The 27,999-nt window shown below is 41.6% G+C and overlaps 1 protein-coding gene across 1 annotated transcript; it reads left to right on the forward strand.

The window, feature by feature from the left end:
- The first annotated feature begins 7 nt into the window (after nucleotides 1-7).
- On the forward strand, nucleotides 8-27,991 carry tstd3 (thiosulfate sulfurtransferase like domain containing 3). Its single transcript, XM_041187576.1, has 4 exons — nucleotides 8-141; nucleotides 7,160-7,336; nucleotides 23,382-23,541; nucleotides 27,202-27,991. The coding sequence occupies exons 1-4, from the start codon at nucleotides 33-35 to the stop codon at nucleotides 27,266-27,268; spliced, it is 513 nt and encodes a 170-aa protein (XP_041043510.1). The 5' UTR covers nucleotides 8-32; the 3' UTR covers nucleotides 27,269-27,991.
- Nucleotides 27,992-27,999: the final 8 nt, after the last annotated feature.

The raw sequence follows: 27,999 nt of genomic DNA on the forward strand, positions 1-27,999 counted from the left end.
GCCCAGGCCCCGGAGGGTTTTGGTTCTGCAGTATGTCCCGTGTATTGGGCTTCGTCTCGGCGCTGCTCTTGCGGACGGTGAGCCGGGGTTCGGCTGCAGAGTTCTGCCGACAGGAGCGAAACCAACGGCCGCTCTCTTGGGGTGAGTGAGAAGCGGCCCAGGAATCGCCTGGAGCTCGGGAGAGGCCGGGCCGGAAACTTGAGCATTACCGAAAGTAAAGTACCAAGAATTCTGCAAAATAACACTCAATTCAGCTTAATGTTAATGCTGGGGTATGATTTATATATTTAAATACGTTGATGGTTTATGCTTAGAGTAATTTTGTAAATTTCACTTGTGAAGTGTGCATTTTTACACATGCACATTGTGCATACACGTATGTGTATTTTTACATACTATGAGAAATAGTTCTAATATGGTTCTCAGGATTGAGGGAAACAGAGTCGTTCCAAGTGGATCTCTTTGTTTTCGGCACTGGGAAATGTTTTAGCTGTGACTTAGTGAATATCTTTCTCAACTCTTGAGTCAGAAGCTTGTGCGTTCCCCCTGGAGACTTGAACACACTAACCAGGCTGATACTCCCAGTGCTACACTGGCGGAGGTACCATCTTTAACTAGTGGCATTCATTAGGAAAATAGTGAGGGCCAATTGGGATATTGGAAAATTTTGATAGGGCCACAAGTAGAATTTTAAAAATACTTAATGATTTATTTCTTCTATGTAAAACAGATTATATAAGTGTATACCAACTTATTAACTCTATCTACTTACTTCCCACTGCTCACTACTTCCCTCTGCTGAACCTATGAACGAAGGCTTGAGAGAGGGGGATGGTGAAAGGGAGGAAGTGAATGAGAAAAGGTCAGAGAGGAAAGACAAAGGTATGACCCAAGGACTGCATGTTGAATACAGCTGCCTAAACCGATATCCCATATACCCTCTCGTGGCCATAAACAAGCCCTTGACATTATTGTGAAGAGCAGAAGTTCTCTAATATTCTAGAATATTAATTTCCTGCACCAGCCTTGCTGAAAACACATTATCTACTCCATCACATTGCTGTTTGTGGAATCTTTTCATAGAATGGTTACAGTACTGAAGGAAGCCATTTGGCCCATTGTACCTGTGCTGGTTCTCAGCAAGAACACCTTGTCCTACTCCTCCACCTTTCCCTGTAACCCTGAAAATGTTCTCTTTTCAGATAATTATTCAGTTCTCTTTAAAGGCCTAAATTGAATCAGCATCCATCATACTCGGGCAGTGTATTCCAAATCTAACCACTTGGTGTGTAAAAGCATTTTTCTTAATGTCGCCATTACTACTTTTGCCATTCACCTTAAATTTATTTCCTGTGGTTCTTGACCCTTCTGCTAATGGGAGTAATTTCTCTCTATCATCTCTGTCCAGACCCCTCATCATCTTGAATACTTCTATCAAATCTCCTCTTAATCTTCTCCAAGGAGAACAGCCCCAATTTTTCCAATCTAACTGAAATTCCTTATCCATGGAACCATTCTTTTTTGCACCCTCCTTTGCATCCTTCCTAAGGTATGGTGCCCAGACTTGGACACTACTCCAGTTGAGGTCAAACCAGTTTTGTATAGTTGAAGGTTGAAGTTTGTTCTGTTGAAGGGTCATTCAGACTCGAAACATTAACTGTGCTTCTCTCTGCAGATGCTGCCAGACCTGCTGAGTTTGCCGGGTATTTTTGTTTCAGTTTTGTACAGGTTTGTCATAACCTCCTTGCTTTTGTACTCTAAAGTCCAGGACTCATGCTTTTTAACAGCTTTATCAACCTGCCATGACATCTTTAATAATTTGTGCACTTATACCCACAGATCCCTCTGCTCCTGCACACCCTTTTAGAATTGTACCCTTTTATTTATGTTGCTTCTGCTCATTCTTCCTATAGAATGAATCACTTCGCACTTCTTTGCATTAAAGTTCACCTGCCATTTGTCTGCCCATTCCACCAGCTTGTTTGTGTCTGCCTGAAGTTTATCACCATCATCCTCACAATACTATCAAGTTTTGTGTCATCTGCAAATTTTTAAATTGTGCCCTGTGTACCAAGCCTAGGTCATTAATATATCAAGTAAAGCGGATGCCCTAACACAAACCCCTCAGGGGTCTTGCTATATATCTTCCTCCAGTCTGGAAAAACCACTGTTCCCTGTTTATGACCATAAGATGTAGGAGCAGAAGTAGGCCATTCGGCCCATTGAGTCTGCTCTGCCATTCAATGAGATCATGGCGATCTGATAATCCTCAACTCCACTTTCCTGCCTTTTCCCCATAACCTTTGATTCCCTTACTGATTAAAAATTTGTCTGTCTGAACCTTGAATATACTTAATGACCCAGCCTCTACAGCACTCTGTGGTAAAGAATTCCACAAGAAATTCCTCCTCCTGTCTTAAATGGATGCCCCCTTACTCTGAGATTATGCCCTGTGGTCCTAGACTCTTCTACCAGCAGAGACAACCTCTCAGCATGTACTCTGTTAAACCCCCTATCTTTTATATTTCAATAAGGTTGCCTCTCATTCTCCTAAACTCCAACGAGTACAGGTCCAACCTAATCAACCTCTCCTCATAAGAAAATCCCTCCATACCCAAGATCAACCCAGTGAACCTTCTCTGGACGGCCTCCGATGCCAGCATATCTTTCCTTAGATAAAGGGGTCCAAAAATGCTCACAGTATTCTAGGTGTCTGTTTCCTGTCGCTCAGCCAAATTCATATCCATACTACTACTGTTCCGTTTGTTACACAGGCTTTAACTTTGCTGGCAAAACTTTTGTTGAGATTTAATCTCTATACTAAATCCCATAGTAAGAAAATTCTTGTCAAAGACTAATTGGCAAAAAGGACAAGCACTAATTTAGAATGCAAACTAACATGGTTTATTGAGCAACAAAGATTAATACTTAACGTTCCATTAGTCGAGTTATGGCATGAGACAAGTTCAACGCATGCTGGTCTGTCTTTGTGGATCCCAGGACTTATGGGTTTTCTCTTTCTTGGTTCCTCCTGCTCTTGACTCCAATGTCCTTTAAGATTTTAACTTAGTCAACTTAATTCTAACATGCATACAAACCCTTTTTCAGCTTTAAGACTTCAGCTCTAGTTTCCCAGTCTACCACCTCCAAGCTGAAAGCAGCTTCCTAACAAAGAAAATTCACTTTGTCTTAAAAGCAATTACCCTTACCCCTAATACTGGATTCTTATGGCAATCCTCAACTTGTGACAAATACATCAACTGACAAAGTCCTACGCAAGTGCTAACTTCCTAGTAAATGCACTACTACTAGTTTCTCTCCTAACAAATATCTAATGCCTCCTCACTTTTTAGCCCATCAACTATCTCAAATAATTGCTCTTTCATTGTGACTTGGGCAGCATCTCACACTGTCATCCAGCAAGCTCTGGGTTTGTTTGCCTTACCTTTTCCCCCATCATGGGAATGTACCTTGCCTGTACCTGAACTATCTCCTTTAATGGCAGCCCATTGTTTACTTGCAGTTTTGCCTGCCAATCTTTGAGTCCAATTTATCCGGGACGGATCTATTCTCACTGTCAACAGTACACCACTGCTTCATTTCCCCATAGCAAAGAGTTACAGACCTAGAGTTGTCTCTTTGGACTTTGACTTTTCTGCAGCTTTTATCTCTTTAAGCTTGGAGCCTTTCTTGCTGCATCTTTCTTTCACTTCCACAGAACAGGACCTTTTCCAGGACCTGGTCCTTCCTTTGGCCAGAAGGTTGTCTTCTCCAATTCTACTCCCCTGGATTCTTGGGGACTTTCTTCTTTAGCTTGGGACTGGCTATCTACCTTTTTCTCCACTCTCTCCCTGGCAGCTACTTTCAACCAACTTTAGCTCGGAACTGGCTTGGAGCCTTCCAGCCTGCTCCTGCCTGGCAGCTGTTTTCAAAAACTGCTGTTTCTATTTTCTTCTGTGTGTCTGTGGGAGGGGCCTGCCTCTCTGGACCCCTGTTGCTAGCGCAGTTTTTCTACTCTTGTATTTGCTTAACTTCTCTTACAGTTGTAAACTCTCATTAGAAATGCAGGCACCTTTTAAAGCGAAACTAAAACTCAATTTGATCTTTTCTTAACACATATACAGAAATACAAATCAAACTTAAACATTAAAACTAAAACTCATTGCAAACACCCGCAAGTACTAATATAACTTAAACTCTCTATTTCCTAGCAATGGCAAAAGTGATGGTGCAAGGTTAAGCTTGTGATAATGAGGCTAAAAAAAAGATGGGTCCAAAGGAGGTATAAATGGTTACATCATAATAGCAGGGAAGCATGGAAAATCTGGTCAGATGAGAAATCCACAGTGGCCTGGAAGTGTAACAGGCAATAGACCCCAGGGGTGTGGACTGACCTCTGGCTTTGTACTACTAATAGGAGATCTTGATCTCAAGCACCAGTCTGATCTCCTCCACTCCCAGTGCTTCTGGTGCAGCCATCCTTCATAATGAGCAACAAAAACCGAAAAGGCTGGAAAGACTCAGCAGGTCTGGCAGCATCTGTGGAGAGAGGAACAGAGTTAATGTTTCAAGTCTCTATGACCCTTCTTCAGAGCCTTCATACGGACTTGAAAAGTTAACTCTGTCTCTCTCCACCGATGCTGCTAGACCCGCTGAGTTTTTCCAGCATTTTCAGTTTTTGTTTCAAATTTCCAGCATCCGCAGTATTTTGCTTTTACTTCATAAGGAACACTTGTTCGAAAGCAAATAGAAGCTGTGGTTAAGTTTGAAAGTTGTTAACTTCGATGCTTTAAAGTGCCCAGTAGAATTGAGGTGTTATGCCTCAAGCTTGTATTGAACTTCATTGGAACAGAGTAGGAAACAATTATGGGATAGAGAATCAAAGTAACTTGGAGACATCCAGGAGGCACTGTACAAGATGTTCATCAGCATGGTAAAGGACATGCAGAACATTACTTTGAAGTAAGGGGCATGAATACATTGAATCTTCTATGACCTTTGGGCACTGCAAAGCATTCATTCCACAATTGAAGTTTCAAAATGTTTTAGGACAAATTTCTTGGTTTACGGTTGATCTATATCCCCATCCTCGTCTATGGTCATGAGCTGTGGGTAATGACCGAAAGGATAAGATTGTGGGTACAAGCAGCGGAAGTGAGGTTTCTCCACAGGGTTGCTGGGCGTACTCTCCAGGACAGGGTGAGGAGTTCAACAATCTAGGAGAGCCTCGGAGAAGAGTCACAGCTCCTCCGGATCAAGAGGGTCCAATTGAGGTGATTTGGGCATCTGATAAGGAGGCCCCTGGTAGGCTCCTGCTGGAACTGAACAGGGCATGGCCCACAGGGCAGAGACCTCAAGGCTGAGCCAAGACACGATGGAGGGATTACATCTCGCGGCTGACCTAGGAATGCCCGGGAATCCCCCAGGAAGAGCTGAACCCTGGCTGAGGAAGGAAGTGTGGTCAGCCCTGCTCAGCCAGCTGCCACCGCGACCCACACCAGAAGAAGGTGTTCAAATGGGTGGATGTTGATTTAAGCCTTTGTTAGTTTGATTAGATCTGGTTAGATAATATTTTTGTGGTTCCCACTTATTGGGAGCACTTGCATTTCTTGACACCCAGTGTCCCTTAGCAACCTAATTAAAAAAGGTGCAACTGGTGCCTGTGGTGTTGTCATTAATAGTTCCCGCTAACAATACACAGCTAATATTGATTTCTAACCCTAGCACTAAAACCCCAACCCCTAATCTTAATTTCTAATTTTTATCCCTAATCTTAATCCCTAACTGTAACCGAACTTTAATTCAAAACAACCCAAATCCTAATTCACAGTTATTAAATTACGAATCAGTAGTGTGGTTCTGGGCCACCTTTGGAGCCATTAACCATTGTAACATTACTGATGTCCACATTGTCACAATTATAAATAAGCATACAAACCCTTGGCCTTCCAGGTGGATGTTAAAGATCCAATGATACTATTTTGAAGAAGAGTGGGGGCGTTATATCCGGTGTTCTATCCAATATTTTTGCCTCAATCAAAATCATGAGAACAGATCATATGGTCATTGTTAATTGCTGTGCACACATTGGCTGCAACGTTTCCTACTTTACAACAGTGACTGCACTTCAAAAAGTGCTTCCTTATCTGTAAAGAGCTTTGGAATTTCCTGAGGTCATGAAAGGTTCTGTAAAAATGCAATTCTGTTTTTGTTTTTATATAAGTAAACCTACATTTTGTGCCTCCTTGTTATTAACTCACCAAGCAGAGGAAATACTTTCACTGCTATTGCATTTGATATGTAGACAGTTTTCCATTAGCATTAGTTTTAGTGACAGTTATCTTCATTTCATGTTATTGATGCACAGTAATGTTTTCAGAATTGCAATTTATCTTATACGATGAATGTTTTTAATATTTTATGCCCAGTATGCAGTAGATTGGAGAGAAGTAACACAAGCAAGCATATGCAGCCCTGAACATTTTAAAGGAGTGTCCTACAACAATTCCTATCACAGTGAAACACAGATTTCTGGTCATCTTGAATAACCAGAAAAATTTAAAGGGCCCACGAAATGTGAACTGTGCTGATTAAGGAGGAAACTTCTTTTGAGAGAATTTTGCCAAATCAGAAGACCAGTTTCTGCAGTGTGGTGGTGTTTTCTCCCTTGGTTTGAGGTTTGGGGGTGGGGTCGGGGGGAACTCCTGGCCTTGGTCAAGCAAAGCATTTTGACCACCTTTATAACCACCCACCCCAGAAAATACATAAGGTGACATTTATAAACTTTAACAAAATTGTGATTATGATTTTATTGTAATTACCAACATATCACTAACTCTGCTTATATTTATTTTCACACAAATTGTAAGTTCCTATGCACCTATGTTTCCTTGAGCAATGTAATGAAGAGTCTTTAAGTAATGTGATTTAAGCATATACTTTAGTCATATGATGGTAAAGGCATCTTTTACTGAGATATTATATTACATACTACTCGCTATCATAGAAATTGAAATTATTAATTATTGTATGGTTAAATCACTTAATGGTATTCATGCTTCCATTTTGTATCAAAATCCCTGTAATAGATTTAAAAATATCTAAAAACTTGTCAGATTTTCATAACTTTAGACTTTTAATATTTCATTTTTATATACAGCTCCATTTTACCTAAGTCAATCCAGCAGCTACCGGAGTGTTTGTACAGCTCCCTCTGAATCTGTCACCTACCAGGAATTAAAACAGTTGCTCAAATCAAATACATTCGTGATCGATGTTAGAGAACCCTGGGAGATCAGGGAGTATGGACAGATTCCTGGATCTATAAATATACCACGTGAGTATATTTTTTGTGGGTTTGGGTATAATCTACCCTCTGGTGTACTGTAAGTTTTAAACTATTGCACTAGTGTTAGGCAATTATGAAGCAAATAGGATTCTGAATTATATTGCCAAATTCTTTGAATTTGGACCCCACAACTAATGCTGGAGCCTTATTGTGCCCTGCCCAGTCTGTACCTAGAGTGTTGTGTACAGCTCTGGTCAGTGGGACATAAGTGGGTCATGCAGGCCCTAGAGAGTGTGGAGGAAAAATAACAGTGTCAGAATAATTTGATAAGCTAGGGTTCTTCAGTCTTGAAAACATAACTCTGAGGGGACCTCCCAGGGAATATATAAGATACATATCAGAATAGCTAGGATGAATTTAACACAATACTTTTCAGAAGTGTATGGACCAGGAAAAGAGAACCCATATTCAGTGGTACATGTTGAAGATTGGCGTGATCAAGTATTTCTTTTTGTGGAAGGTGATCAACATCAGGAATAGGCTGCAGCATTTAGGAAGCAACAAAATTAATGGGAAAATGGTAGAGCTGATGTTCTAGAAGGTTGAGAAAAAATGCCACATTTACCTAGTAAATTAGCAGCCTAGAAATTGAGTTTGCATTCCACCATAACAAGTTGTGGAATAAAATTCAGTCTGCATCGTAACAAAACCGAAATTGGTTTGCTTGGAGAGTCAGCCACCCCATACGTGTATACATGTGACTTTCATTGCACACTGACTCTTGATGCCTTCTAACCTGGTGAAAAGTGTGAGGTGATCCACTTTGGAAGGAGTAATTTGACAAGGAAGTACTCAATGAACGGCATAACACTAGGAAGTTCTGAGGAACAAAGGGACCTTGGCGTGTCTGTCCATAGATCTCTGAAGGCGGAGGGGCATGTTAGTGGGGTGGTGAAAAAGGCATATGGGACACTTGCCTTTATCAATTGAGGCATAGATTACAAAAGTAGGGAGGTCATGTTGGAGTTGTATAGAGCCTTGGTGAGGCCACAGCTGGAGTACTGTATGCAGTTCTGGTCGCCACATTATAAGGAGGATGTGATTGCACTGGAGGGGGTGCAGAGGAGATTCAGCAGGATGTTGCCTGGGATGAAACATTTAAGTTATGAAGAGAGGTTAGATAGACTTGGGTTTTTTTCCTTGGAGCAGGGAAGACTGAGGGGCAACCTGATTGAGGTGTACAAGATTATGAGAGGCATGGATAGGGAGCAGCTGTTCTTCTTAGTTGAAGGGTCAGTCCCGAGGGGACGGGAGATGTGAGGAAAAATTTTACCCAGAGGGTGGTGGAGGCGTGTTGCCTCACATCCTTTAAAAAGTACCTGGATGAGCACTTGGCACGTCATAACATTCAAGGCTATGGGTCAAGTGCTGGTAAATGGGATTAGGTAGGTAGGTCAGTTGTTTCTCACGTGCCGATGCAGACTCGATGGGCCGAAGGGCCTCTTCTGCACTCTGATTCTGTAAACTGGCTATTTGTTTGGAAGCATTTCAAGGCAAAATATAGACAATTTCATCCTCATTATCATTGCTAAACATGAAAATCAGAAGGATATATTCAGCTGATGATGATGAGGTTTGTGAACTGCCATGATATTGCAGATTGTAATGGTGTACAATTCTGCTGCTGCTGATAGCCCACAGAACCTTATGGATGGTAAGTTTTGGATTCTTAAATTTACCCTCAGACTGTCCCAATTGGCAAGTGGTAGAACAGCACTACACAATGGAGGTAATCTCAAGTGGAGACAAGATTTTGCATTCATGTGATTGTGGTTTGGTCAGTCCTACGAGTATTCTCGTGGATAGTTGCAGTTGCGATAGGAAGGTTGCTGAGGACAAAGACAAATAGACCACTTCCTCCTATAATTTTCCTTATAACCTAATACTGGCAGCTACGTTCTTCAGAACTCAACCAGCTCAGTCAGTGGTAGTAATGCAGAGCCACCCCCACCCCCAGTATACACTTTTATCTTTTCTTCCCTCGGAACATCCTGCAAATGCTGTTCATCAAGGAGAGTTTGCCACTTGAGTTGCAGCAGGGATTAGAGGGAGCAGGGTGCCGTGTAGATTGTGGTAGGTGGTAACTGTTGAAATGTTTTCTTCACCTGATTTCCCTGGTGCGACAGGACATAACCAGAGATGGTAATGAAAATGAATAAGTTGTTGGTTGACTGGTATGATTATGCAAGTATGACTGTATCAGGCTGTTACTTGACTAGTTTGTGGGGCAGTTCTCCAAACTTTGGCACTAGTCACCAAATGTTAGTTAGCGCTTTGCAGGGTTGACTGGGCTGAGATTGCCCTACTTTTTCTGTCTTTTTATGTGAAAGAATATCCAGTATGATGACCTCCAACTGAGCGGTGAGTTGTGTATTTATGATTTCTGTGACCTCCAGTTTAGGATTACTCCCTTGTTTAATTTCACCTTGTAAGTGTTCTTGAAATGATGTACGTTGAAGGCGCATGTACAGTGACCACCATGTAACCTTTCCTGGATATTCGTAAGTGGCCCTACATTATGCAGCTAGATCGTTATAGTGATCTGATGTGTAATTCCCTGAAAAAAGTCAGTAAGTCTAGTCATTTAGTTGTAAGTTATAATTTGAACGTGTTACACATGAGAATCTATAACTGTAAGTTACGTGAAAGCCGAGTATGATTGAGAACCACATATGGAATAGCTTTGATGACATTTAATCTTGGGCCGTGGACCAGCTACATGGCATTGTTCAACATTATTACCTTGCCTGGTTCTGTATGCTTCCTCCTCCAATGCCTGTCTGCTGCACTGAACTTGACTGTAACAGGATGCAGTAGTCTGGAAAGTGTCTCCTGCATTGTCAAAATGGGCAACACCTCATGCAACATTTCCAATCCACTAGCCAAATACCCAGTCAGATGTTACATTGCACTGTCACTTGCTGAGAGACTGTTTTGCAGCTCCATGATTCTGAAGTGTGCACAGGGATGGAGGGACCTGCAGGGGAGGGGGGTGTTATGTACATAGGAGTTGTTAGCAGAACATGTGGGATTTTGGGCTTCATAAATAGAGCTATTGAGTACAAAATCAGGCAAGTTATGCTGAACTTGTATAAAGCTCTGTTTAGGCCACAGCTACAGTTTTGCATCCAGTTCTGGTCACCTTACTTTTGGAAGGATGTGAGGTTTGAGTGGGTGCAGAGGAGATTTATCAGAAAGATTCCAGAGATGAAGGATTTTAGCTACAAGGTTAGGCCTGAGAAGCTGGGATTGTGCTTCTTGGAGAAACAGAGATTGAGGGAAGATTTGATAGCGCTGTGCAAGATTATGGTAGGTTTAGGTAAGGTAGACAGAAAAGCTGTTCCCATCAGCTGATAGTTCAAGATCTAGGGGACACAGACTTAAGGTTTTGGGCTAAAGATGGAGGGGGAATGCAAGGAAGAAATTTGTTACAGTGCGAGTGGTAATAGTGTGGAACTCACTGCCCACAAGAGTGGTGGAAGCAGAAATGATGAGGAAATTGGATCAGCACTTAACCTTCAAAAGCATTTAATACGAACATATAAAATAGCAGCCCATTCAGCCCCCTCCAGCCTGCTCTGCCGTTCGACAAGATCATGGCTGATCTGGTTGTGTTTAGAGTTCCACGTTTCCATCTACCCCAGATAACCTTTGATTCTCTTGCGTAACAAGAATCTTATCTACCTCCGCCTTAAAAATATTCAATGACCCTGCCTCCACCGCCTGAGCCAGAGAGTTCCAAAGTCATACAGCCCTCAAAAAAATTCTCCTCCTCCGTCCTAAAAGGGAAATCCCTAATTTTAAAACAGTGCCCCTTGTTCTGGACTCACCCACAAGAGGGAAACATCCTCATATCTACCCTGTCAATACCATTCAGGATATTTTATACAAGCCACCCCTCACTCTTCTAAACTCCAGTGGAAACAAGCCCAGTTTGCCTAACCTTTGTTCATAAGACAACCTGTTCATTCCAGGTATCAATCTAGTAAACCCCTTCTGAACCCCTTCCAATGCATTTACATCCTTCCTAAAGGAGATCAAAATTGCGCACACTATTAGAGATGCAGTCTCACCATTGCCCTGTATAACTGAAGCATAACATCCTTATTTTTATGTTCAATTCCTCTCTTAATAAAGGATAGCATTCCATTAGCCTCCTTAATTACTTCCTGTACCTGTAAACTAACTTCTTGTGACTCATGGACTAGAACACCTAGATCCCTCTGCATTTTGGAATTCTCCCTTTTAAGTAGTATTGTGCTTTTTTATTCTTCCTGCCAAAGTGAACATCTTCACATTTTCCCACAGTATACTCCACCTGCCAGATTTCTGCCCACTCGTCAACCTATCTATTTACATCTGCAACCTTGTTATGGGCTAGTCAGATGGCTGATCAGTGGCAAGTGGAATTTAATCTGGATAAGTGTGAGGTGATGCACTCAGGCAGGACAAACAAAGCACGGGAATATACGATGAATGGTAGGACCCTGGGAAGTGCCAAGAATCAGAGGGACCTTGGTGTATATGTACACTGGTCTCTTAAGGTAGCAGGACAGATAGATAAGGTGGTTGAGAAGGCATATGGGACACTTGCCTTTATTAACCGAGGCGTAGAATATATGAGCAGGGAGGTTATGCTGGAACTGTATAAAATGCTGGTTAAGCCAGCTAGAGTATTGCGTGCAGTTCTGGAATCTGCATTATAGGAAGGCTGTGATTGAATTAGAGAGCAGGCCGAGGAGATTTACCAGGATGTTGCCTGGACTGGAGAGTTTTAGTTATGAGGAGAGATTGGATAGACTGGGGTTATTTTCCCTGGAGCAGAGGAGATTGAGGGGGAACATGATTGAGCTGTATAAAATTGAAGGGCGTAGATAGGGTAGACAGGAAGGAACTTTTCCCCTTGGTGGAGGGATCAAAACCAGGGGGCATAGATTTAAGATAAGGGGCAGGAGGTTTAGAGGGAATGTGACAAAGAATTTTTTCACCCAGAGGGTGGTGGGAATCTGGAACTCACTGCCTGAAAGGGTGGTAGAGGCAGAAACCCTCAACTTCTAAGTAGTATTTAGATGTGCACTTGCGATGCCATGGCATACAAGGCTATGGGCCTAGTGCTGAAAAATGGGATTAGAATAGTTAGGTACTTGTTTGACAGGCACAGACTCGATGGGCCGAAGGGCCTCTTTCTGTGCTGTAGACCTCTATGACTATGACTCTAGCCTCTTCACAGCATATTTTCCTACCTATCATTGTGTCATCTGCAAATTTAGCTACCATGTCTTCATTCTCCTCATCTAAGTTACTTAATATAAATTGTAAAACGTTGAGGCCCCAGCACGGATACCTGCAGGACTCCACTCGGCACACCCTGCCAGCCAGCCAATCTTCTATCTACGCTAATATATTACCCCCTACATCATGAGCTTTTATTTTCCGTAATAACCTTTGACGTGGCACCCTATCAAGTGCCTTCTGGAAATCCAAGCTGAGCAAGTCTATAGGCACCCCTTTATCCACAGCACCCATTACTCCTAGAATTCCAATAAATTGGTTAAACACGATTTCCCTTTCACAAAACTATGCTGACTCTTTCTGATTATCTTGAGCTTTTCTAAGTGCCCAGCTATAACCTCAATGATCAACTCTAATGCCTTCCCCAATATAGATGCCAAGCTAACTGACCTATAGTTATCTGTTTCCTGCCTCCTTCCCTTCTTGAATAGAGAGGTTATGTTTGCTAATTTCCCGTCTGATGGAATCTTTCCAGGATTTAGGGAATTTTGGAAAATTAACACCAACACACCTACTTATCTACTACATCTGCAGTAAGTGTTTGCAGCTTAAACTTCGGTTCAGAGTTATTGAGCTGGAGGCTGAGCTGCACACTCTGCGACACATCAAGGAGTGGGAAAGTTACCGGGATGCTTCATACCAGGAGGCAGTCACACTGCTTAGAATGTCTTCTGATTTGGCCAGTGGCCAGGGAAAGGAGGGTGAGAGTGCAAGTGAGACAGGTAAGGGGACCCAGAGAGCAGGAGTGTGAGCCTCTGCAATTGTCCAATAGATTTGAGGCTCTCTCAGCTTGTCTGGATGAGAGTGGGGACTGCGGGGTGGATGAGCAAACTGTGGTACAGGAAGCCATCCAAGTGGGGAGAGCAAAAAGGAATGTTGTAGTAGTAGTAGTAGACAGTATAGAACGGGGATTGACACTGTTCTCTGTAGCAAAGAGTGAGGGTCCAGACAGCTTTGTTGCTTGCCCAGTGCCAGGGTTCGGGCCATCTGCTCAGGGTTGGAGAGGAACCTGCAGTGAGAGGGAGAGGATCCAGTGGCTGTGGTCCATGTAGGTACCAACAACACAGGCAGGGTGAAGAAGGATGCTCTGCACAGTCAGTATAATGAGCAAGGCACCAAATTAAGCAGCAGAACCTCAAAAGGTAATAATTTCTGGATTACCACCTGAGCCACATGCAAATTGGCATAGGACAAATAAGTTTAGAGAAACTAATGTGTGGCTCAAAGACTGGTCTGGGAGAAGTGGGTTCCAGTTTGTGGAGAACTGGCACCAGTATTGGGGAAAGTAGGATCTGTACCATTGGTTGGTCTACACCTGAATTGTGCTGGGGCTGGTGTCCTCACAAGCTGACTAACGAGGAAAGTAGAGAGGGTTTTAAACTGAATAATGGGGCCAAGGGATCAAATTTGAGAAGACGTGGTAAACCAAAGAGTAGTGACAAGGCAAGAGAGACAGGCATTAATATGGGAAATGATAAACCGACTGACAGATTTGTACTCTCTGCCCCTTCCTAAGAGTAAACAAGCAGATAAGGCTAGACACTACAAAAATAATAAAGGGACAAAACTAAAGTCTCCATCTTAATGCACATAGCATTCAAAACAAAACAGGTGAACTGATATTTATTTCTATCTGTGCTAAGTATGACTTGATAGCCATTATAGAGGCATGGCTACAGGATGACAGATTGGGACCTGAATATTGATGGGTAAGTGACGTTTAGGAAGAACAGGAAGTTAGGAAAATGTGGAGGGGTGGCTCTGTTAATTAATCATGGTATTAGCACATTAGAGAAGGATGACCCAATTTCAGGAAACCTGGGGGCAGAAGTGGTTTGGCTTGAGATGAGGAATGATAAAGGCAAGAAGTCACTTGTGGGAGTGGTGTGTCCAGGCCTCCTAATTGTAAGTACACAGTAGGACACAGTATAAAAGAAGAGATGATGGGAGCTTGCCAGAAGGGTACAGCAATAATCATGGGTGATTAATCTACATATAGGCTGGAAAAACCAAATGAGCAAAGGTGGCTTCGATGAGGAGTTCATAGAATGTTTTCAGGATAGCTTCTTAGAGCAGCACGTCTGGAGCCAACCAGATAGTGGGCTATACTAGGCCTGGTATTGAGCAATGAAACAGGATTAATTGATAACCTCATAGTGAAGGTTCCCCTAGGTGGCAGCGATCATAATATAATTAAAGTTTACATTCTTCATTTTGAGGGAGATGTGAGTGCATCCGAGACTAGTATTTTAAACTTAAATAAGGGCAATTATGAGGACATGAAACCAGAGCTAGCTAAAGTAAACTGGCAAATTAGGTTAAGGGTTATGTCAGTAGAAGTTCAGTGGCACACATTTAAAGGGATATTTCAGAATACACAATATATACATTCCAATGAGAAAGAAAAACTCCCAAGGTGAGGGCCCACCATCCATGGTTAACTAAAAAAGTTAAAGACAATATCAAACTTAAAGAAAAAGCATATAATTACTCAGATGGGTGGCAGGTCAGAAGATTGGAAAAAATATTAAGAACAGCAAAGAATGACAAAAAGCTTAATAAAGAAGGAAAAATTAGAGTATGAGAGAAAGCTAGCTAGTAATATAAAGACGGATAGTAAGAGTTTCTATAGATATTTAAATAAGAAAGGAGTTAACAAAGTGAGTGTTGGTCCTATAGAGAGTGCGTCTGGGGAATTGACAATGGAAAGTAGGAGATGGTGGACAAATGAGAGGTATTTTGCTTCGGTCCTCACTATAGAGGACACAAATAACATCCCGGAAATAGCTGTAAATTAGGAAATGGAAGGGAGGGAGGAACTCGGGAAAATTACAATCACCAGGGAAGTGGTACTGAGCAAATTTTTGGGGCTGTGGGCTAATGAATCCCCAGGTCCAGATCGACTTTGCCCTAAGGTCTTGAAAGAAGTGGTTAGTGAGATAATTGATGCACTGTTTTTAATTTTCCAAGATTCCTAGATTTGGGGAAGGTTCCATTAGATTGGAAAATAGCAAATATAACTCCTTTATTCAAAAAGGGAGGGAGACAGAAAGCAGGAAACTATAGGCCAGTTAGCCTAAAACTGTCTCGGGGAAAACGTTAGCTATTGTTAAAGATGTTATAACAGGACACTTAGAAAAATTCAAGGCAATCAGGCAGAGTCAACATGGATTTATAAAAGGGAAATCATGTTTCACCAATTTATTGGAGTTCTTTGAAGGAGTCACATGCTGTGGATAAAGGGGAACTGGTGGCTGTACTACCTTAGATTTCCAGAAGGCATTTGATAAAGTGCCACATCAAAGGTTATTGCAGAAAATAAAAGCTCATTGTGTAGAGGGTAACATATTGACATGGATAGAAGATTAGCTAGCTAACAGGAAGCAGAGAGTTGGCATAAATGGATCTTTTTCTGCTTGGCAGGATGTAGTGTGCCACAGGGATCAGTGCTGGGGCCTCAATTTTTTTAAAATTTATATAAATGACTTGGATGAAGGGACCAAAGGAATAGTTGCTAAATTTACTGACGACATAAAGATAGGTAGGAAAGTAAATTGTAAAGAGGATGTAAGGAGGCTGCAAAGTGACATAGGTTAAGTGAGTGGGCAAAGATCTGGCAGATGGAGTATAATATGGGCAAATGTGAAATTGTTCATTTTGGCAGGAAGAATAAAAAGGAAGCTTATTATCTAAATTGAGAGATTGCAGAGCTCTGAGATTCAGAAGGATCTGGGTGTCCTAGTGCATGAATCACAAAAAGTCAGTATGCAGGTACAGGAAAGCTAATGAACGTTATCATTTATTGTGAGGGGAATTGGTTACAAACGTAAGGAGGTTATGCTTCAGTTATACAGGGCACTGTTAAAACCACATCTGGAGTACTGTGTATCGTTCTGGTCTCCTTATTTAAAGAAAGATGTAAATTCAATAGAAGTAGTTCAAAGAAGGTCCACTGGACTAATACCAGGAATGGGTGAGTTGTTTTATGGGGAAAGATTGGACTGGTTAGGCTTGTATCCACTGGAATTTAGAAGAGTGAGAGGCAACTTAATTGAAACCTTTAAGATCCTGAGGGGTCTTGACAGGGTGGATGCAGAGAGGATGTTTCTTCTTGTGGGAGAATCTAGAACTAGCGGGTCACCATTTAAAAATAAGGGGTCACTCATTTAAGACAGATGAGAAATTTTCTCTCAAGGTTGCGAGTCTTTGCTTCCCCTGTGTTTTGAGGAAGAGAGTTCTAGAGTCTGAATATTTTTAAGGCAGAGCTAGATAGATTCTTAATTAACAAGGGGGTGAAAGGATTATTGGGGATAAGCAGGAGTGTGGGGTTGAGGTTACATTCAGATCAGCTATGATTTTATTGAATGATGGAGCGGGGCCAAGTGGCCTATTCCTGCTCCTAATTTGTATGTTCGTATATACCTCATTCACCACTCCTTTTAAGACTCTAGGATGAAGTCCATCAGGGCTGGAGATTTGTCAACCTGCAGCTCCGTCACTTTGCTCAGTACTGCTTCCCTAATGATTGCAACTTCACCATGTTCCTCTCTCCCTTCCACCTCTTGATTTACAGCAATTATTGGAATTTTTTTGTATCCTCTATAGTGAAGACAGAAGCAAAGTATTTATTCATTTCATCCACCGTTTGCTTATTACCTACTATTAACTCCCCATTGCTCCTCTAGAGAGTGACAACACTCACTTTACTTGTTCCTTTTTAAATACCTGTATACTCTTGCTCGATCTGCCTTTACATTTCTAGCTAGCTTCCTAATAGTCCAATATAACTTGCTGTCTGGTTGTTTCCAGAATGTGCTGCTCGAAGAAACTCGAAAGCATTCTATAAACTCCGCATGCAGGCTACTACTGCCAATCTGATTTTTCCATGATTATTACCATCCCCTTATCACATACACCCAATATTTCTTTTTGTATATTTTGCCCTACATCATGGCTATTGTTAGGGGGCCTGTAGACCACTCCTCTAGTGACTTCTTTCCCCTACTTTTCCACATCTCCAACCAAACAGATTCTACATCCTGATCTCCTGAACCAAGGTCGTCTCTAACTATTGCACCATTGCCATCCTCAATCAACAGCACAACCCCTCCACCTTTACCTAGCTTCCTATTTTTCAAGTGTCATATACCCCTCAATTTTCAGGACCCAATCCTTGTCATCCTCCGTAATCACAATCAGATCATATTAATTTACTTCAGTATGCGCTATCAATTCATTTACTTTATTATGAATGCTATGCACAAATACAGAGCCTTTAGTTTTGTCTTTATCTTCATAATATCCAGTCTTCTCTAATGGTGTATTTTTAGGTTTTATCCCTGTCTCTTCCTGCTATTCTAAGACCCTCATTTCCCATTTTTCGATTATGGTCTCCTTGAATCTACCCCTTGATTTGCTACATCTTTCTAAGCTTGATCCCTCACCTCCCTTGTTTGGTTTAAAGCCATCTCTGCTTCCCTAGTTATGTAATTTGCAAGAACATGCGTCTCAGCACAGTTCAGGTGTAAACTGTCCCAACGGTACAGCCCCCACTTTCCCCAGTGCCCATGAACTGGAACCCACTTTTCCCACCAGTCTGAGCCATGCATTCATCTATCTAACCTTACTTCCTCTATACCAATTTACACATGGCTCAGGTAATCCAGAGATTATTACCTTTGAGGTCCTACTTAATTTAGTACCTAGCTTCTCATACTGACTATGCAGAACTTCTTTCCTTGTCCTGCCTATGTCAGTGATACCTGCAGAAACTACGACAACTGGATCCTCCCCCTCCCACTGCAAGTTCCACTGGCGCTATTGACATCAGCTGAGTGAAAAGTTAAGCAGTCCAAGCTAATAATTTCTGGAGTTGCAGCAAGTTGTGGATTTGAGAAGAGGAAGTTCTTTTAGCAGTCATGTGCATTGCATTGCAATCTTTGTTAAAGATGTTCTGAATGAGAGGTCTATTTGGCTCAACATCTGATCGTGAATTTCCAACCCCTGCCATTTCCATCGGTTGATCCTGCGCTTGAAAGCCTGAAGCTGGGACTGTGTCACTGACATCACTATGATTAAGTGTCTGGGGAGCCTAACACCACATACCTATGCTAGCAAGCCCTTCCCATTTCTAACTTGTACATTTGTATGTAAAGCTGATTTTGATGTGATTTTTTGTGTGGATGGTTGCTTCATAGAATCTTAACAGCACAGAAGGAGGCCATTTGGCCCATCGTGTCTGCACTGGCTCTCCAAATGAGCATTATGACTTAGTGCCATTGGCATGCCTTTTCCCCATACCCCTACACATTGTTTCTATTCAGATAGTCATCTAATGCCCTCTTGAATGTCTTGATTGAACCTGCCTCCTCCACATTTTCAGGCAGCGCATTCCAGATAAAAGCAAAAAACTGCAGATGCTGGAAATCCAAAACAAAAACAAAAATCCCTGGAAAAACTCAGCAAGTCTGGCAGCATCTGCGGAGGAACACAGTTAACGTTTCAAGTCCGAATGACCCTTCAACAGAACTAAGTAAAAATAGAAGAGAGGTGAAATATAAGCTGGTTTAGGGGGGTGGGAGGGGTGGGTGGGACAAGCAGAGCTGGGTAGAGGGCCAGTGATAGGTGGAGATAACCAAAAGATGTCACAGATAAATGGACAAAGAGCTGTTGAAGGTGGTGAAAGCAGATTTTAGTAAACACCTTGTCAAACACCAGGAGAGAAATGGAAAGCAATGAAGGTGAGCAAGGCAAAAGAGAGATACGAAAATCCTGTCGGAGAGAAGAGCAATACTTCTTCAAGGTAGGCATTCCTTGAAGAGAAGCGGCAGTCAATTAAACACTAAGATAAAAGCAAAAAACTGCGGATGCTGGAAATCCAAAACAAAAACAAAAATACCTGGAAAAACTCAGCAGGTCTGGCAGCATCTACTGAGAGGAACACAGTTTAACATTTCGAGTCTGAATGACCCTTCAACAGAACTAAGTAAAAACCCTAACCACTTGTGTGAAACAGTTTTTTCTCACGTCACATTTGCTTCTTTTGCAAATCACTTTAAATCTGTGCCCTCTCGTTCTTGGTCCTTTTATGATTAGGGACAGCTTCTCCCTATCTCCTGTCCAGCCCCCTCATGATTTTGAAAACTTCTATCAAGTCTCCTGTTAACCATACTTCTCCCCAAGGAAAACTGTCACGACTTCTCCAATTTATCCTCATAGCTGAAGTTTCTCATCCCTGGGACCATTCTTGTAAACCCCCTCTGCACTCTCCAATGTGTTCACATCCTTCCTATAATATGGTGCCCAGAATTGTACACAATATTCCAGCTGAGGTCTAACGAGAGTCTTATATAAATTCAGCATAACCTCCCTGCTCTTGTATTCTATGCCCCTATTAATAAAGCCCAAGATACTATATGTTTTATTAACTGCTCTCTCCACCTGTCCTGCCACCTTCAATGATCTATACACATGTACACCCAAGTCTTTCTGTTCCTGCTCCCCTTTCAGAATTCCACCCCTTATTTTATATTGTCTGGCTATGTTCTTCCAACCAAAATACAACACCTCACAATTCTCCACATTGAACTTTCTCTGCCACTTATCTGTCCACTTCACCAACTTGTCTATGTCCTCTTGAAGTTCCACACCGTCCTCCTCACAGTTCACAACACTCCCAAGCTTCATATCATCCACAAACTTTGAAATTGTCCCCTGCGCACCAAGATCTGGATCATTAATATATATCAGGAAAAGCAAGGGTCCCAATACCGACCCCTGGGGAACTCCACTACAAATCTTCCTCCAGCCCAAAAAATATCCATTGACGTTACTCTCTGCTTCCTATTTTTCAGCCAATTTGTATCCATGTTGTTACTGTCCCTTTTATTCCTTGAGCAATAACTTTTCTCAGGTCGGTTGTGTGGCACTGTGTCGAGTGCCTTTTCAAAGTCCATTTACATCACATCAACAGCATTACCTCCATTGACCTTTTCTGTTACCTTTTCAATAAACTCTTAAGTTAGTTAAACATGATTTCCCCTTTAGAAATCCATGCTGGCTCTTCCTTATCAACCCATGACTAATTTTATCCCGAATAATTGTTTCTAAAATCTTGCCCACCACTGAAATTAAACTGGCTGGTCTGTAACTGTTAGGCTTATCTTCATAAACATTTTTGAAAAAGAACGTAATGTTTGCAATTCTCCAGTCCTCTGGCACCACCCGCGTCTAGGGAAGACTGAAAGGTTATGGCCAGTGCCCCTGCAATTTCTACTCCTCACTTCCTTCAATATCCTTGGCTGTATCTGATCTGGTTCCAGTGCCTTGTCAACTTTTAAGTACCAAGAGTCTATCCAACACATCCTTCTTATCAATTTTGAACCCTTCCAGTGACAGAGTTTCCTCATTTGTTACCATGGCTTGGGCAACATCTACCTCCTTGGTGAAGACACATGCAAAGTATTCATTTAATACCTCAGCCATGGCCCCTTTGTCCATGTGTAAATTCCCTTTTAGGTCTCTAATCGGCCCTACTCCTTTTAGCACTCTTTTACTATGTACTACAGAAGACTTTGGACTTCCCTTTATGTTGGACGCATACTGCTGTAGAAAATTCTCCTGAACACAATCTGGGAACTTTTGCCCCTCCCCACCCTTTACACTACCACTGTCCCAGTCCAGATTTGAGTAATTAAAGTCCCTCATTATAACTACTCTATAATGCCTGCAGCTCTTATTTCCCTGTAACTCCTCAATTTTATTATACTCCGTACATTCACATACATGCATAGTAACCCTGATTTAGATTGTTACTTTCTCCCTTACCCCAACTTTACCTATTAACTTACTATTCTCTGCACTTGTGTTATCTGCCTCTCCCAGTATTTTGTGCACCCTGGTATCCTCTAATATTTTTTATTCATTCCCACACCCCTGCCGAATTAGTTTAAAAGCCCTCCCAACACCACTAGCAAAATGCCCCACAAGGAACTCAGTCCCAGCTCTGTTCAGACGCAGCCCGTCCGGCTTGTACAGGTGCCATCTTCCCCCAGAGCCTGTCCCAGGAATCTAATGCCCTCCCTCCTGCACCATCTTCCCATGCATTCATTTGCCTTATGCTCCTATCTTTGTACTCAGTGGCACATGGCACTGAGAGCAATCCAGAGATTACTACATTAGAGGTCCTGCTTGCTAATTTTCTACCTAACTCCCTAAATTCTGATTGCAGGACCACATCCCCCTTCCTGCTTAAGTCATTGGTCCCAATGTGGACCATGACCTCTGGCTGATTACCCTCCCCCAGAAGAATGTTCTGACATCCTTGACCCTGGCACCAGAGGCAACATACCATCCTGGAGTCACATCTACTGCCACAGAAACACCTGTCTGTTCCCCTAACCAGCGAAGGCCCTATCACTATAGCCCTCCCTTTCTTCTTCCTCCCCTCCTGTACAGCCAAGCCACTTGTGGTGCCACAAATTTGGCTCTTGACTGCACTTCTCTGAGGAACCAGCATCCTCGCATGCTTCCAAAATGGAAAACCGATTTGTGAGTAGGACCCCAGGAGACTCCGACACTACCTACTTGGACTGCCAGGTGGTCACCCATTCCCTCTCTGTCTCTAGGCCCTTTAAGCTGCAGTGTGACCACCTCTCTGAACGTGCTATCCACGTAGCTCTCAGCCTTACGGCTGCACCACAATGACTCTAGCCACCGCTCGAGCTCTGAAACCTGGAGCTAGACTTCCTATTGTGTAAAATATATAAGGAAGTGGATATATAAAAAATAGTAATTTAAGCAAAAACAATATTTTGTACCATTTTAACTCAGTTTCAAGCATTGAGCATGGGAACCATAATTTTTAAATGAAATGGTGCATGCTTACCAATTTTCAGAGGATAAAATCTTGTCATCATTGTACCAAAAACACACACTTTCATAACAAAAGTAAAAACAGGATATCCTGTAAAACCAGATTATTACAGTTTAGTGAAATCTCCTTCCAGACCCATGACCTCTGCCACTGAGAAAAACAAGGGCAGCAGCCACAAGGGAACACCACTGCCTGCTACCTTTACTCCTGTAGCCTGACCTGGAACCAAATCATCGTTCTTTCACTGTCATTGAGTCAAAATTCTGGAACTCCATCTCATTTAGTAGTGTTCGTGGACAATTAGAGATGGGCAATAAATGTTGCTTTTGCCAGCGTGCCCACATCCCATGAATGAATTGGGGGAAAGAAATGATAAATGGAAAGAAAAAGCTGTGAAGAAACTTGTCTCTGGAATAACCTTCCCTGGTCCTTTCATGAGGAGGACACAAAATTTCAGCAATCAACATGGAAACCAATAAACATGGAAATTATTCAAGTTTGTAAACGTGGTGAAGTTCAAGCTATTCAACTGCATATTTCTGATGGTTAGAAGGGTGATATTTGCATTCGGATACTGCAAAGTTGATTTATAAGGGCGCAACCTTAATGATTTTTTTTAGTGCATGGTGCTATTTTGTAACTGGATTTATACATTACTACAGTTCCATGTGTAAAACTAAAACTGCCATATTAAAAACGTCACTTAACCTATAAGAGCCACAATAAAGGAAAGCGACAAAAGATTGTGTTCTTTTGGATCTGTGATCATGTTTTAAAAAAATACTATTACCCATCTTTATAATAAGTACCATTGGTGGAACTGTTTAAATAAAGATTGCACTGATTTGTTTTTCCATTTATCCAAAGTGGGACAATTGGAGCAAGCCTTGAAGTTGAATCCCAGCAAATTTATGGAAGCATACAATGGGAAGATGCCGTCCACATCCGACAAAATCGTGTTTTCATGTTTGGCAGGAGTCAGGAGCAAGAAGGCTTTAGATGCTGCTGTATCAATGGGCTACAGTAGGTGAGCACTGACACCATAAAGTATCATGTTACTTTTGTATCTGATTAACTTTTCAGTTACCCCCAAGTGAAACTGCTGGTTGGAAGTGAATCATATCTGCATAATGAAATGAGGCTGGATTCATAGACTGTCATAGAACAAGAAAAAGACCATTTTCCTATCCTGTCCAGTTTGCCAGCATTTTTTTTTCCATGAAAGCCACTTAGTTGTAATCCCATTCTCGTGCTTACTCCATACCTTGTATTTCTTTCTTCATTGCAACCAATATCCTGTTTCAACAACAGCAAAGAAAACAGTGTCTAACCATTCAAGATTTTATATTCTGACCTTCACTTTAATTTATTGTGACTCTTAAAGTGTGTTTCCTCTTACCATCTGACTGGTCAGTGGATACAGTGTTTGCTATTTACATTATAGTTCTTCAAAATGTTGAAGACTTCTATTAAGCCACTAAGCCTTCTCAGCTCTGGTGGAAAAAATTTCTAACCTCCCAAGTCTCTTCATATCTGTAACCCATAAAGCCTGGTAACTCTGAATCTATGCTGTAGTTTTTCAATTGTTTTGATGTTGTAATGGAAGTCCAAATTGCAATATTCCCAACTGCAGCCAAAGCTCTTGTTTGTGTCCTTAATTTCAGATCCAAGCTTTCAGTTTGCCTTTTTATGGCAGCCTCAACTTGGCCTGCCACCTTTGACCTGAGTATCTACATTCCAAGATGCCTCTACCCCATTTAAAATCTTACTGCTTGATGAGTATTTTTTTCAGTTTTTCTATAATGCATTAATTCATATTCTTCTACATTGAACTGCAACGACAACCTATCTGATAATCCTCCGAACCTCTATGTCTCCTCCAACAGTTTTCATAGTCCTTGTTACAATTTCCCCTGCCCTCCAATTTGATGTAATCAGCAAATTTTAATAATTTTCAATCCCTAAATCTGATCATTTATTTATATAGCAATTGAGAGTTGGAGCAATTGGCCCCAATAGATCTCAATGAACATCATTCACCGTATCCTTCTAGTCCAACTTTGCTTTCCACCCGCAATCATGTGACTATTCATTTACCTATATTTAACTTAATGCATTGTGCCATTACATTTAATTTAAAGACTGTTGTGTGATTTTCTTAATGTTTTGTGAAAGTCCATATATATTTAACTATTCAAGTTTTTCTTTATTCTTTCACGGGATGTGGGCCTCATCCCTAATTGCCCATGAGAAGGTGATGGTGAACCGCCTTCTCCAACTGCTACAGTCCATCTGAATCAGGTACCCCCTCCCACATTGCTGTTGGGAAAGAGTTCCAAGATTTTGACCCAGTGACAGTGAAGGAATTTCTATATAATCCCAAATTAGGATGCTGAGTGGCTTGGAGGGGAACTTGTAGTTGGTGGTGTTCCCATGTATCTGCTGCACTTGTCCTTCTAGTTGGTAGAGGTTATAGGTTTGGAAAGGATCTTGGTGAGTTGCTGCAGTGCATCTTGTACATGGTACACACTGCTGCTACTGTGAATCTGTGGTGGATGCGATACTAATCAAACGGGCTGCTTTGTTCTGGATGGTGTTTTGCTTTTTGCGTGGTTGTTGGAGCTGCTGTCATTGAGGCAAGTGGAGGTTATTTCATCACATTCCTGCCTTGTGCTTTGTAGATAATAATCGACAGGCTTTGGGCAGTCAGGAGGTGAGTTACTTGCTGCAGAATTCCAAGTTTCTAACCAGCTTTTGTAGCCATAGTATTTATAAGCCTGGTCTAGTTCAGTTTCTGGTCAATGGTAACCACCAGAATGTTGATACTGGAAAATTCAGTGATAGTAATGCCATGGAATGTCATGGGAGGATGGTTAGATTCTCTCTTGTTTGGAGACGGTCATTGTATGGCGTGAATATTATTTGCCACTTATCAGCCCAACCATGATGGTTGTCCAGGTCTTGCTGTATATAGACACAAACTGCTTCAGTATCTGAGGAGTCACAAGTGGTACTGAACATTGCGCAATGATCAGTGAACATCCCCACTTCTGACCCTTGTGATGGAGGGAAGATCACTGAGGAAGCAGCTGAAGAAGACTGGGCCTAGGACACTACCCTGAGGAGCCCCTGTAGCATGGGAATCAAGGGCCATGGGAAAACGCAGGAAAATGGAGTTGAGGATTATCAGGTCAGCAATGATCTCATCGACTGGTGGAGCAGACTCAGTGGGCCAAATGGCCTACTCCTGCTCATATGTCTTAGGATCCTGGGACTGAGATCCTTTGTGCTAGGCAAGACTGCAACCAGTGGAGAGTTTTCCCCCTGATTCCTACTGGCTTCAGTTTTGCTAGAGCTCCTTGATGTCACACTTTGTCAAATGCTGCCTTGATTCAAGGGCTGCCACTCTTTTCCGGCCTCTGGAGTTCAGCCCTTATCCATGTTTGGACCAAGGCTGTAATGAAGTCAGGAGCTGAGTGGCCCTGGCAGAACCCAAATAGAGGATCAGAGAGCAGGTCATTGCTGAGTAAGTGTTGCTTGATAGCACTGTCGATAACACCTTCCATCATTTCGCTGATGATCAAGAGTAGATTGATGGGGTGGTAATTGTTGTGTTGAAGGGTCATGAGGACTCGAAACGTCAACTCTTTTCTTCTCCGCCGATGCTGCCAGACCTGCTTAGTTTTTCCAGGTAATTCTGTTTTTGTTTTGGGGTGGTAATTGGCTGGATTGGATTGTCCTGTTTTTGGTGAACAAGCCACACCTGAGCAATTTTCCACATTGTTCGGAACAGCTTGGCTAGAGATGCAGCTAGTTCTAGAGTACAAGTATTCAGTACTGCTGGAATATTGACAGGGCCCTTAGTCTTTGCAGTATCCAGTGCCTTCTGCTGTTTTTTGCCATTAGAAGATGTAATGTGTTTTCAGTAAATATGGATTAGCTTCCACATCTCCTTAATAAGAATTACAGAATTGTTACTGTGCAGGAGACTATTTGGCCCGTCTTGTCTGTTCTGGCTCTGAGTGATTTCACTAGTGCCATTCCCCAGCCTTCTCACTGTAAACTTGTACATGCATCCTTTTCAGACAATAGTTAAATTCCCTCTTGAATGCCCCGATTGAATCTGCCTTCACCACACACTCAGGCAGTGCTTTCTAGATCTTAATTACTCACTGCACAAAAGGAAATTCTCATGCCTATTTTGCTTCTTTTTCCACTCATCTTAAATTTGTGCCCTCTTATTCTTGATCCTTCCACCAGTGGGAAGATTTTCCCTATCTAATCTGTCCGGACCCCTCATGATTTTGAGTATGTCTATCAAATCTCTCAACCTTCTCTTCTTGAAGGAAAACAGTCCAAACTTCTCTATCTATGTAACTACGTTCCTCATCCATGGAACTATTCTCATGAATCTTTTCTGAACCCTCTAAATGCCTTCACATCTTTCCTAAAGTGTGGCACCCAGAGCTGGATGCAATACTCCTGTTGAATGAAAGCAAATAGATATCTTTAATTCAGTTCCAGAATTCCTGTACTCCAAAAACAATTCAGTATATGAAGTGCTTTGAGACAATTTGATGTAGCTTTACTTTGTACTAGTCCAAGTATTTATCGGTGAAAATATAAATTCATACAGCTCTGTTACCACAAGATGATAAAAGGGCTAATTGCTATTTTTTTGTTCCAGAGCTCTACATTTCCCTGGTGGTTGGGAAGAATGGGTGAAACGTGAATTTTCTGAGAAGCAACATTAAACTGTTCTAAGAGATTGTTCTGGAATATTTTCCTAAAGCATTTGAAGAAATATATCTAAAAATAGAATATAAATTATCTTTATTGCAGAAGGTTCTTGCAAACTTATAATATGCTACATCGTGATCACTACTCAGGAATAGTAAATCTGCACTTGTTAATACTTGAGCTTTTCTTCACTTTAGCTTAAAAATTGAATGTTTTTCTATATTTGTGATTATGAAATCTGAAGGACCTTTTGTGAAACTTTACATTGTTTTGTTCATTTGCTCAGTGCTTCAGGTGACATGAGTAACACTAGCAATGTTTATGGTGGTGCAGCTGATAAAATGATCAGTTTTACCATGAGTATTCTTTTGGAATAATTAAATTAATCATATTTACTGTTTTTTAAATTAAGTCAAATCTGTATTAAAGCAATTCTTACCACAACAACAACCAAGATTCAATCTCAAACCCACCTTATGCCGTTTTAAGCATATACCGTATTACGGAATTACAATTTTAAAGTTGTTACACCTGTGTATTAAGGCACAACTAGTAAACATAATATTTTGAAACTGAAGTCTCTGAAAATAGAAAAGTAAAACTTTGGTTCTGTCTAGATGTTCTGTAACCTGTTGTACTTTATATGTTGAAAGTAATCCTGGCAGCGTCACTGCATGTATAATTTTTGTGATGTACTGTTTTGCACACATTTGATTATAATAAATCTGTCCCATGTTCAGGAGGC

This window comes from Carcharodon carcharias, chromosome 5 (assembly GCF_017639515.1).
Source record: "Carcharodon carcharias isolate sCarCar2 chromosome 5, sCarCar2.pri, whole genome shotgun sequence".
In the NCBI taxonomy this organism is placed as follows: Eukaryota; Metazoa; Chordata; class Chondrichthyes; order Lamniformes; family Lamnidae; genus Carcharodon; species Carcharodon carcharias.

Coding starts and splice junctions, on each gene's coding strand:
- tstd3 (XM_041187576.1), top strand. CDS start 33: ATGTCCCGTGTATTGGGCTTCGTCTCGGCGCTGCTCTTGCGGACGGTG. Junction 142..7,159: donor CCAACGGCCGCTCTCTTGGG/GTGAGTGAGAAG, acceptor TTTTATATACAG/CTCCATTTTACCTAAGTCAA. Junction 7,337..23,381: donor TGGATCTATAAATATACCAC/GTGAGTATATTT, acceptor ATTTATCCAAAG/TGGGACAATTGGAGCAAGCC.